An 11,966-nucleotide genomic window follows, 5' to 3' on the forward strand; every position below is an offset into this window, starting at 1 on the left:
ATCGCTGAAAATTCCCAGAAAATATTACGGCCATCCGCCCACTAGCTGACTCCATTTATAAATCCCTTTTCAACGCACCGGATACATTCACCCAAGTCAGGAATGAACTCGGCCTTCTCCTCTCCGTGTTAAAGATAACGGAGGAACAAATATCAAACGCCAGTCCAAGCGATCGTCAAAGCCCCGAACTGAACGATGTATTAATCGGATGCCACGGGGTCCTCGAGGACCTCCAGCGACTGAAGACGCACTACGATGAAGTTGGCTTTCAAACACAGGCGACATGGGAACGAATGGGGTGGGGAGTGGGGGAACTGGCGGAAATCAGAGCCAGGTTCTCGTCATATATACAGGTGTTGAATCTTCTCAACACCAACATGATACGGTATGTGTATCCCTGCGACGAGACGCCTTCGATCCTTGACTAAAACATAACAGCTCGTCCCAAGAAACTGTCGTAAGCATGCTGAAGACCTACATCAAGGAATGTCAGAGCGGGAAGCGTGAAGGCGCGGCCATGTCGTGTGTATCGACGGGATCGCTTGATGCGGACGAGAAAGAGGCGTGGAGAGGTCTAAGGAAAGATTTACAGAGTGTCGGAATTACACCGGATCTGTTCCAGAGGCATCGGCCAGTCATTCTCAGCACCATTCAGAGACATCTGGCGCCAGACGGGGGGAGGACAGCGCTATCGCTTTACCTCCTATTGCGGAATGCTCGAAATGGCCAGACCCTGCTGCAGGGTTACCCTATGAAGAGCCCTATAGCCTTCCTGATTTGGAACACAAGCAACACGGCGGGAGCTCAGCTCTAGACCCTGCTTCTCAGGCTCGGTCCTTTTTCACACTGATGTCCAAAGTACGTCAGCCCCTGGAGTTAAGTCCAAATTCAATCCTCGATTGGAAGAAATACGACGATTGGAACAAACTGCCTGAGCACCCTCGTCAAAATCTTTATTTAAACCGGCACGACTTCGACCGGCTGGCAGCGCTCGAGCCTCACTTTGAACAATTGAGCCCAGAACAACGCTCTAACTATCTAAGAAATGCTACCCACGAATTAAGGACAGCTCGCACAGGCAGAAGGAGATTCACTCATCGCAAGCCATCCACGGCACAGCCTAGCATGGCACTAGGTGATGATGGTGGACCGGGCATATCCAGTCACGATAAGATTGAAGCTGGGGACATCCTTTCAATCGCACCCCTTGCTGTTAATAACCAAGCTTTGCATCCGGCCTCGACGGATTGCGCCATATGCAAGTACGACGCTGAGATACCCAATCTCTTCATGCTGTCCAATGCGGATGGAAGCAGCATTGTCGACGGCTCAGAGGATGATTCGATCCGGCCAGTCTACAATATCACACCCTCTCGGCACAAATCGCACTCTTCGTATCTCACTCCACCGATGAGATATGACACACAGTGCCCACCTTCTCCGAAAGCACAACGACCAGTTACAGATTTGTTGGATATTTCATCCTTCAATATTGGGTCTAATGCTGGAGATGAAGTCTACTTCACCACCCTGACAGATCCACTCTACGAGAACAAGCCTTCGAGATCGGTAGTACCTCGCACTAGCGGCCCTAGTCATTTCCCACCCTCCTATCAACCGTCTCAGAATAGACCACTACCGCAGTATCGACCGCTTTCTTCCAACTTACTGCCTGGATATAGACCAGTTTTCTATAACCCAATCACTGAGTTTCCACAGGCACGGTATGAGCTGCCTCAGCCGCCTCAGGCTCCACGGCTTCGGCCTAAACAGCTTCAGTATGAACCAATACAATGACGAGCGCGTTGTTTTCACAGCAACCATTCTGAAAGCGGGACTCTCATGGCGTTAATAATGATTCTCCGTCGACCATTTTCGTTTCCATAAGGTGTTTACTGGCAGGAAAGGATATCCCTGTGCTATATTTTGACCATTTATTACTTGCTTCATTTAAAACCTCCCCTATGAAAGACCCTAGTCTCTTAGAGCCTCTCATGAGGCCTTCGTAATGTCTTCACGGCCTCATCAACGTTCAACACATCATCTGCTCTGGCTGCAGGATATCCCCACCGTACATACCCCTCTTGATCAACAGCCCAGTAACCACCGGATTGCCACCTACTTCCACTCTCTGTAGGCCTATTCCAAATCCCCTGCTCCTTCCCAAGCTTCCAGGCATTCACTAGCGCTGCTGGACTGATGACATGACCCCATGAGACCACACCTAAACCCCATTTCGCGTAAATTGAACGCTCTGCATCGACGACGACGGTCACTGAACCTGGACCTTTAAGATCAGCGAGCCATTTCTCGGTTGATTGCTGGTCACTATGAGATATGGCGATGAAGCTGATATTGGGGTGCTGGGTGGCTGCGGTACGCATCGCAAGGAAGGTTGCCTCTGAGACTGCCGGCATGAAAGTTAGTACCAGCTTTTAGTGTTAATGAGGTTTGATGCAAACAAACATGGACATCCGCAGTGACGGAGGCAAGCTACGACAGTTGGCTTTTTATTTTCAGTGGGAAACACCAACTTTGGGTCAGATGGGGCTCTATCGCCGACCCGTGGAGCGGTTGCCAACTTGATATATGATGGAGAGAACCACGACGCAAACTCTTTTGATATATTCATCGTGGCTGAGATCCCAGTTAGTGTTTTCTTTACTGCCCTTCAACCACCCCTCCCCCTTGATGATGAGATGCTGGCATGAATGTTAGCGGGGTCGACATGGTCTAAGCCAAAAGTGGATAAGAATGGCTACGTCATCCCAGGACTACCTACTGTGATGCATCTAAGCAAGTGGCTGAAGCACTGCTAGGGCAGTTCTATAGACCTTCAATCGGGTAATTCTATAAGATGTCTGTACCAGTCATGTCTCTTTTACAAGCTGGAAATTGATTCTACAGGAAGATAATCTAGTCTGAATCGTAGAGAATCCCTTTCAATACGTAGGGTCAGTTCAATATACTATCGGTTCGCCTTCTTCGACACCAGTTGACGGAATGAAAATATTTTCCTTCCGCGGTGGATTTCTCTTTGACCTGACTTTCACACAAAAGGAAACCGGCGAATGCTCCACCTGTTCAATTTATCCATTCCCAGAGCAACCTCCCGAGCCCGGCCCTCCAGACGCAGCTTGGACCTTATTATTATTATAACACCTGGCTCGAGTCCAGATAGGTGAACGGAATCTGCGCAAGACGAAAATGTTGGAGAAACGTGTTAGAAAAGTTGTAGAATGTAGTGTTCCTGGGAAATTGAATGCACTTACGAAGCATGCCATTCCATGCCATTCGAATCGGGCTCGTCATAGTACTCAAACTTCCACTTTGTCAATCCCAAGCCGAAGCAGCTTGTCGAATTCGGTCTTAGGCTCTTCTGACCGGAATCCCAAGATGCCCAAGCCGTCCCATAAATATCATATGAATCCCACAGGAATTTGTATGTACCCTTGCAGCTTCCTGTGGGTTCAGTCGGAACCACTACTAATCTAGAAGAGAGATTAAAAGGGATAATAAACTTGATTCAATCTAGCTAGGAAATAGGGTAGTATTTATATCTTAGGAAACATAGTAAAAGATTATATGAAAGATCGAGAGTATTTCGGAGTGTTATATAGTCTCCTGCCTAGGTAGGTAATTCAATGCGAGTATATAATTTAATGTAAGATCGTTAAGGATCAATTCGATAGATCTTATAGAGAAGAAGATCTAGATATAGAGAGGGGTTATATGAGTGGGTCCTTCGTTATGTGACCCCATAACATCTGTTGGACTTTAGGCGGTGACCATAAAGTCGTGGTTATACACACAAGAAGATAGTGTGCATAAGGGTAAATACTCAACGTAGTGTCTGAATACACGGTTATGAGTCTATCGGTCGTGCGCACTTCTAAGAAGGAGAAGTACCACGATTGTGGAAGAGTACCACCGATCTAGAAGAGAGATCACAAGGGATGATAAACTTGATTCAATTTAGTTAGGAAACATAGCAGTATTTATATCTTGGAAACATGGTAGAAGATCACATAAGAAAGGATAAAGTATTGGAGTGTTAGATAGTCTCCTGCCTAGATAGGCAATTCAATGCGAGTATGCAATTCAATGCAAGATCGTTGAGGATCAATCTGATAGATCTTATAGAGAAGATCTAGATGTAGAGAGGGGTTATATGAGTGGGTCCTTCGTCATGTGACCCCATAACATCCATATGTTGACAAATGTAAAGATAACTACTTGCAGGGTAGAAAACCTGTTGATCAGGTAAGGTTGGAAGCACCTAGTGAAATTCGTGGCAAGACTGTTTCTTGAGGAGTCTGAACCTACTCCTCAAGGTCCCAAATTTATATACAGTCTCTCATACAAAACAGGGAACTAGAAGAGGGGTAACCACGGTATGAGCGTGCATGAGCTGAAAGGTTGTGTAACCAGCCAACGTGGCCTACCGACAGGGTAGCCCTTTAGATACGCCACCGAGGAGCTGTCGACTGACCGCCGGGTCGGCACCCTCTTGGCAGAACGCCCGGGCCTCGTGCGGCCTGGGGCATCAGTCTGCGAATAACCTCAATATCAGGATATCATAACAATTATCCCCCCTCTAAGGGCTCGCTCGCCCACGAGCGACGGAAGATGTAAACAACACGTAGGGGTAACCAACCACGTAGCGGAGTAGCCAATCAGAGGTGGATAGGCAGAAAGGGTAACTGGTGGGATAGGGCAAACAAAGATATCGCGTTTCTTTGTTTACAAAGAGACCCCCTCTCCTTCTCGTTCCCCTTCCTCTTTCACACCTCTACCAACTTTCTCCCCCTTTCCAAGACCTCATAACCACGCGCCTTTTCGCCAACGAATACCCCTCGATTTGGTTTGGAAACCCCCACGATGCCTCGACGACCCCGCGCCGGGACTCGTCCCCTTGCGGACAACCCGGTCTACCTGATGATCCTCTGGTGTATGCACTGTGTCCGCACCGCGATTATCGACTGGGATCCCCGTGAAGACTGGCCCTTTTCCATCGAATGTGTCCAGGACGCCAAGGCTTCGGTTGCGTGTAGCCAGTGTTCCTCTCGCGCTTCGACGTGTATTCCTGTGGGTTTCGCCAAGTTTCCTTGAGGGTATAGGCTAATGATTCCACAGGCTGCAACCGCTATGTTGGGGGATTGTCAGGATATGAGTACCGCGTTTGCATGGGCCCGGGACCTGTTCTGGACATCGCAGATAGACCCGGACGACCCGGATAATTTCCTGGACTGGCCCTATCCCTCGGAGCTCCGCCGAAAGGTCGCCGAATTGATGAGGCATCTGGCGCATTGCTTCGACGTTTCGGAGCAGGCTCACCGCAAGCAGTACAAGTTAACCGGGACTAAGACCAATATCAAGGTAGGATCCATAGGTCGCGGGTTTCGGCGCGTTCTAACTAGTGTTTCGGTAGCAAACCCAAGACGAATACGATGCGCTTCTCGCGGTCCGTCGGACTGGGCTTCCTGTTGTCCTGCCCCCTGGTCCCTTTGATACTGCTAGGGAGAAGGCAGAGCGCTTCTCTAAGCGACTCCTTCGCCTGCTTCCCGGCGACGAGGGATACATCACTTGGACAATCGGAAAACGGGCCTTTTTCGATGGCATTTCGGAGGCGGTTCGCGAGGCCCAGGATGACCTTGATTCGGATGCGGATGATAATGCCTCCATCGGCGGAGATGAGTTGGAGGAGCGGACAATTATTGATTTCCCTCTGTCCCTGGAGCGGATCTAGAGTTGCCTTTTGCCCTTCCTTTACCTAGCGAGGCTAGGTAGTTTCGTTATGGTTTCGCTGGTGGTTCGTTGCGTTCCTTGGTGGCGGCTTTGTTGCTGTGGGTGCTGATGTTTGACGCTCGCGTCTTGTTTCCGGTGGAACCCAGCTTCGTGGCTGACCTTACAGTTTCTTATTGCGAGGAAATCTTCTTGTTTTAGTCTGCGGTTCGAGGGGTTTTCGCTGGTTTCTTCCGGTATTGAATTCAGAGCGTTTCCCCTTTTGTCGCTTCCTATAGGATTGTATTACTTCTGTAGCGTTCTCCATATCTTCGTGGGATACCCATTGGTTGTATTCAGAGGGCCATCCTTTCCATTTCACGAGGAAGTGGGTTTCGTTAGAGATCTTTCGTTCATCGCGGACCTCCTCTACCTCGTATTCTTCGCTATCCTCGAGCTGTGGTAACGGCATTGATTCGGTAGTAGTAATGTGGGTCTTCTGCCATGGTTCAAGAAGGGATATATGAAAGACGTTGTGGATTCGGCTGTATTGTTCGGGTAGACTTAGGCGGTAGGCCTGCTGACCAATCGTCTCAATAACCCGGAAGGGCCCGATGAAGCGCGGGGTTAACTTCTTGCTTCCCTTTAGCTTCAAGTTCTTTGTTGAGAGGCCGACGAGCGATCCTTTCTTCAGTGTCAGGGGTTTGTGATTCTTATTATAGTGTTTCGCTATAGTTTCGACTGCATTTCGCCAGTGGGTCTTCAGCTTTATGCGGAGTTTTTCAAGCTTCTCTACTCGTGCGGATACCGCGGGTACCTCCCTCAATGCCGGATCGTCCTCGATTCGTTGACGGAAGTCTGGTGAGTAACCAAGAAGTGCTTGAAAGGGTGAGACACCGGTTGTGGCATTGACAGCGTTATTACACGCAAATTCGGCAGATTTGAGCAGCTTTGGCCAGCTAGGCTGTTCGTCACCGATGAAACATCGTAGGTAGTGCTCAAGTGTTTGGTTAACGCGTTCCGTTTGGCCATCGGTTTGGGGGTGAAACGCCGTTGAAAGCCTTAGGCGCACTTGGGTAATGTAACATAGCTTTGACCAGAACTTGCTTGTGAAAACTGATCCTCGATCGGAAACAATCCCGTCGGGAGGGCCGAAACGTAATTCGACCTCGTTATGGACTAGTTCTGCGAGTTCTCCCGCCGTGATCGTGGTAGATACGGGGAGGAATAGCGACCATTTCGTGAACCTATCGACGATAACAAGGATTGCATCCACAGTCTTTTCGTTAAGGGTCACCGGTGGCAGGCCAGTCACAAAGTCCATTGAAATTTCCACGAAGGGTCTAGACGGGATAGGGAGTGGTTGCAATTCGCCGTAGGGCTTATGCCTTCGTGCTACTACTCCTTGACATACCTGGCAATTCTGCACGTATTCGACAACGTCTCGGTGCAGATTCGGCCAGTGATATTTACGTTTAACCAGTTCAAGGGTCCTGGTTCGGCCGAAATGGCCTGCAATAGGGTCGTCGTGGTGAATGCTCACTAACTCTTGCCGTAGGTTACTCCCCGCAGGGACATACACTCGGTCTTTATATCGGAGGAGCTTATCGTGTCCGATCTTCCAGCCCATGAAACCGCGTTTCGCCTGCTCTACGGCAGCTTTTCGGCGCTGGGTCTCGAGGTCTTCGTCTTGAAGACGCCCGATCAATTCCTTTAGGTCCTCACACGCTTCAGCGGAGTAGGCCTTCTCGGAAGCACAAGCGGTCTGCACTTGCGCAGGGAGGACTAACCGCGAACGGCCTAGCTCCTCCCAATCGATTCTTCCAATCGATTCATCACCCTGCTCGTTTTCTTCGAAACAGGGGATGCCCAAAGTGAGATCTCTCACAGTCAGCGACTGGACCCTGACAGAGCGGTGATCAGTCGCCTGCGATTCGCCGGCCATTCGTTGGCACAACGGCGTAATCAGGTCAACCTTGGGGGCTTCAGGCAGCCAACGCCTAGATGGTCCATCCGCAGGGTTGGTCTTCCCAGCGCGATGTTTGATAATAAAATCAAAAGGTGTAAGAGATAGGCACCATCTCGCCTGTCTACCATTTAGCTTTGGCTGCTTCATAAAGGATTGGAGGTTTGAGTGATCTGAAAAGACCTCGATTGGATGTGTACTTCCCTCAAGGTAGTGTCGCCAGTGTTTAAACGAGTATACGATAGCGAATAGCTCCTGATCCGGCGTTCCATAGTTGACCTCTGCCTCGGTGAATTTCCTCGACCAGAAGGCCACTGGGTGCCAGACTTCATTATCATCTGGTTGGGAGAGGATCCCAGCCATCGCACCGTTTGACGCATCGGTCTCGATCCGAATTTGCCTCGAAGGGTCGAAATGGCGAAGAAAGGGGAGCTGACTGGAAGGCAGCGATTAGGCGGCGGAACGCTAGCTTTTCGCGAAGGTCTAGCTTCACACTCCCTGGTTTTCGGCCGTTCTTACTTCCCTTTAGCAAGGCCGTTAGGGGAAGTGCAATCTCGGAGTAGTTACGGATGAAGCGCCGGTAGAAGTTGCAAAATCCTAGGAAGACCTGGATATCTCGGTATGTTCGTGGAAGCTCCCACGAAACGATATCGGATACCCGCTGAGGGTCCATCGAAACGCCTTGGGTAGAGATGATAAATCCAAGGAATTCGACCTCGTCCTGGTAGAAGAGGCACTTGCTAGGTTTTGCATACAGTCCTGCCTTTTGGAGACGGGAGATAACCTGGTGTAGGTGTTCTGTATGGGATTGGCGGTCGGTCGAAAAGATAAGGACATCGTCAAGATACGCTACCGCAAAGATATCGAGAACGTCGTGAAGGGCGGTATGAATGTAATTTTGGAAAGTTGCGGGTGCATTAGTTAGGCCGAAGGGCATAACGGTGTATTCGTAGTGGCCGTATCGGGTTCGGAAGGCAGTCTTCCACTCATCGCCCTCCTTTATGCGGATGCGGTAGTAAGCATCTTTGATATCGATCTTGCTGAAATATTTTGCACCCGAGAGACGGTCAAGGATCTCCGAAATCAAGGGTAAAGGGTACCGGTTCTTCACCGAAACCTTGTTGAGTCCCCGGTAGTCAACACAAAGGCGTAGACTTCCGTCCGATTTTGGAACGAAGAGGATTGGGGCTCCGGCGGGACTCTTTGATTCGCGGATACGACCATTCTTAAGGTTTTCGTCGAGGTAACGGCGTAGTTCAGTAAGTTCTTTCTGAGAAAGTGGGTAGATTGGTCCAAAGGGCACCTGGGTGTCGGAGAGTAGGTCGATGGCGTGGTCGTGTGCACTTGAAGGGGGTAGTGCTTGTGCGTTTTCAGAGGAGAAGAATTCGTGGAAGGGTTCTAGTTCGGGATATTGTAGATAAGGTTTCGACGGAGGTTCGGTATCGTTTCCATCGACTGGCAGCCATATTTCCTCAGGCATTTTTACCACGGCGAAGACGTACGCATGCCTTTGTGCGGCCCTCGCGAAGCGTTTCGGTGTTAAAACTTCAAAGGATCCGTTCCCGAACCACCATCGCCTAAGGCGGCCCGCGAGATATATATCCTCGTCGTGTATTGTCGTCATTGAGAGGAGTACTGGACTACCAGTAAGGCGGGGGTCGCGATCAATAGCGACACAAGGGCGTGTGAATCGGCGGGTAATCCCTCGAGAATCGGTAGCCTTCAGGGGGACTGACCACACACCATATGTCGGAGTGTTTCGTCGGTTAATTGCGCGGATTATCGGTTCGGTAAGCTTTGCTGGCTGGAGCCTATACTTCCTGACGAATTCGAAGCTAACGAGGTCAACTTCAGCTCCACTGTCAAGATCCGCATGGGTTTCGAGAGTGTTTCGGATGGTAATCGGTATATAGAAACGAGTTCTGGTCCCCACGGTAGGCTTTTGAGACGAAGAATGGGGATCTACTCCGTCTCGCTGTCGTTTCCCGCGGTTGTTGCTATCTGGACCTTTGGCTTTTCCTTAGGGTCCTTTCGGTCGGGGCAGTCAGGAGAGTAATGCGTATCGCTTCCGCAGATGTGGCACACATTGCGTTTTCCATCCCTTCCGATAGGGTTTAGGTTGTTGTTCGTTGAGGACTCTTGACGTCTCCGATTGTTTTGACGGTTCTTGTAGGTTTTCTTTTCCGGTCCCTGGGGTTCATCCGGAGGAGCCTTACGCTTTCGGAGATGATTCGGCTTGGTTTCGTTTGTGTTTCCCCGGTCCGAATTTGTTTTCATGAGGTCCCAGTAATGGTTTGCCGTGTTGACAACTTCCTCACGTGTCTCGGGAAGTTCTCGTACATGGTCCTGGATTCGAAGCTGAAGGGAGTGTTGTAGTTTAACGAAGAAGGATCGGGCCCTTTCTTTCTCACTCGCTCTCTCAAAGTACTGCTCAAGGGTATCGAGACGGGCGTGGAACTCTCTAGGGTCCTCGTCCTTTCTCTGGTGGATATTTTCCTTTTCCTTTGCGATAGCCATTGTGAGACTAGACGCGTTTTTGATAAGGCTTAGGGTCCACTCCTGGAAGAAGAGCCAGTCATTGGTGACGTTTCGGCGTTCAACCTCCCTTTTTTCGGTACAGGTTCGGTACCACCTCTGCCTATAGGTTTGGCACATATGGCATACAGCGCCGATGATCTTTCTTTCGTCGCTATAGTATTTCTTTGGGGCTCCTGCGAACATCTGTTGTAGGTCGAGGAGCCACTCATGCCGCTTCTGAAGGTTGTATTCGAGTTCGAAGGTTGGCACGTTTTCGAATTTGATTTCCTTGTGCCAATCAGGAGATTCGCTTTGTCCTCGGTGGGTATCCGGCATAGATTCGCCGAGGGCTGACATGAGGTTCGTAGCTTGCTCGTTAAGCTCCTTGATTTTTTGGAGCTTTCTAACGCGTTCCTGAATCGCCGCGAGCGCTGCGTCAACGTCCTCGTTAGAAGGGGTTCCCTCGATAACAGTCTGCGAATCTTCGATAGTCCGTGGGAGATTCGGCTCTGTTTCGCCGGCGGGCGTCGAACGAGTTCGAGGTGACATCCTTCCTTAGGTGATCAAAGAGGAAGAAACAGAATTGTAAAGATAACTACTTGCAGGGTAGAAAACCTGTTGATCAGGTAAGGTTGGAAGCACCTAGTGAAATTCGTGGCAAGACTGTTTCTTGAGGAGTCTGAACCTACTCCTCAAGGTCCCAAATTTATATACAGTCTCTCATACAAAACAGGGAACTAGAAGAGGGGTAACCACGGTATGAGCGTGCATGAGCTGAAAGGTTGTGTAACCAGCCAACGTGGCCTACCGACAGGGTAGCCCTTTAGATACGCCACCGAGGAGCTGTCGACTGACCGCCGGGTCGGCACCCTCTTGGCAGAACGCCCGGGCCTCGTGCGGCCTGGGGCATCAGTCTGCGAATAACCTCAATATCAGGATATCATAACAACAAATCATATAGTTATTATAGTGTTTATTGACGACTTACTAGCTACCTACTACCGAAGTGAGAGATTATTGTTACGAGGCAGACCGTCAGAAACCCGCGGGGGATAACGTTAGCTAACCAAACCCGCAAGAAAGACGATACCTATAGGAGTCACGTGCAACCAATGAGAAGCATTACACATATACTTCCTTGGAATAGATTCCTATACTTAAGGAGCTCCCAGGAGTAAAGTGGATCAGTACAAGGGGACATTTTACACAACCACGATTAGTGATCACTTAGGGTGATCGAGGACACTGTGTCCTCGGGCTAGACCTTGTCCACCCTGTGTGTCTGCATATGTACTAGACAAGTTCTGGCATAATAACCTACCCGAAGCGGAGCGTACGTGATTACGTCCTATCACCGATAGGACTAAGGGGGCTCGAGACTTATCGGCGATGAGCTCCGGTATATCAGTGATGAGTCCTAACTTATCACTGATAGGAAGGGCTAGATATATAAGGACACTCTTTTACTATTATATATTTAGTTTTTCGCGATTAATCATATATTGTTACTTGGTTACTACCATCGGTACTTTGCACTTCACAGTTCACCTTTAAGATAACCTAACCTATAAGTAGGGGATTCATTTAGTAGCAATACTTAGTGATTGACTTACTTGGCGCGTACTCTGGCACGTTCTGCAAGAACCTCAATAGGATCCATTCCGCAGTAAGGCCTTGCGAGGCAACGGTACGATTGAGAGATACTCTTGGAATCCGTAGTCTACAAGTACGGGGCTATAATCGGCCGATAGTTGGTAAA

The 11,966-nt window shown here is 49.5% G+C and overlaps 4 protein-coding genes across 4 annotated transcripts; 2 read left to right on the forward strand and 2 right to left on the reverse strand.

Annotated features, from left to right (window-relative positions):
• Window positions 1–377: 377 nt before the first annotated feature.
• On the forward strand, window positions 378–814 carry N7496_012312 (uncharacterized protein; the record flags this gene model as incomplete). The annotated part of the gene is made up of 2 exons (XM_056705225.1): window positions 378–385; window positions 439–814. 2 exons carry the CDS (start codon window positions 378–380, stop codon window positions 812–814), a joined length of 384 nt encoding a protein of 127 aa, XP_056549123.1.
• A 35-nt stretch (window positions 815–849) lies between these two features.
• Window positions 850–1,797, forward strand: N7496_012313 (RING finger protein; the record flags this gene model as incomplete). The annotated part of the gene is made up of 1 exon (XM_056705226.1): window positions 850–1,797. The coding sequence occupies one exon, from the start codon at window positions 850–852 to the stop codon at window positions 1,795–1,797; it is 948 nt and encodes a 315-aa protein (XP_056549124.1).
• A 185-nt stretch (window positions 1,798–1,982) lies between these two features.
• Window positions 1,983–2,632, reverse strand: N7496_012314 (uncharacterized protein; the record flags this gene model as incomplete). The annotated part of the gene is made up of 2 exons (XM_056705227.1): window positions 1,983–2,407; window positions 2,467–2,632. 2 exons carry the CDS (start codon window positions 2,630–2,632, stop codon window positions 1,983–1,985), a joined length of 591 nt encoding a protein of 196 aa, XP_056549125.1.
• A 7,020-nt stretch (window positions 2,633–9,652) lies between these two features.
• Window positions 9,653–10,564, reverse strand: N7496_012315 (uncharacterized protein; the record flags this gene model as incomplete). The annotated part of the gene is made up of 1 exon (XM_056705228.1): window positions 9,653–10,564. One exon carries the CDS (start codon window positions 10,562–10,564, stop codon window positions 9,653–9,655), a length of 912 nt encoding a protein of 303 aa, XP_056549126.1.
• Between the last annotated feature and the right edge of the window lie 1,402 nt (window positions 10,565–11,966).

This window comes from Penicillium cataractarum (assembly GCF_028827025.1).
Source record: "Penicillium cataractarum strain IBT 29864 chromosome Unknown utg000010l, whole genome shotgun sequence".
NCBI classification, from domain to species: domain Eukaryota; kingdom Fungi; phylum Ascomycota; class Eurotiomycetes; order Eurotiales; family Aspergillaceae; genus Penicillium; species Penicillium cataractarum.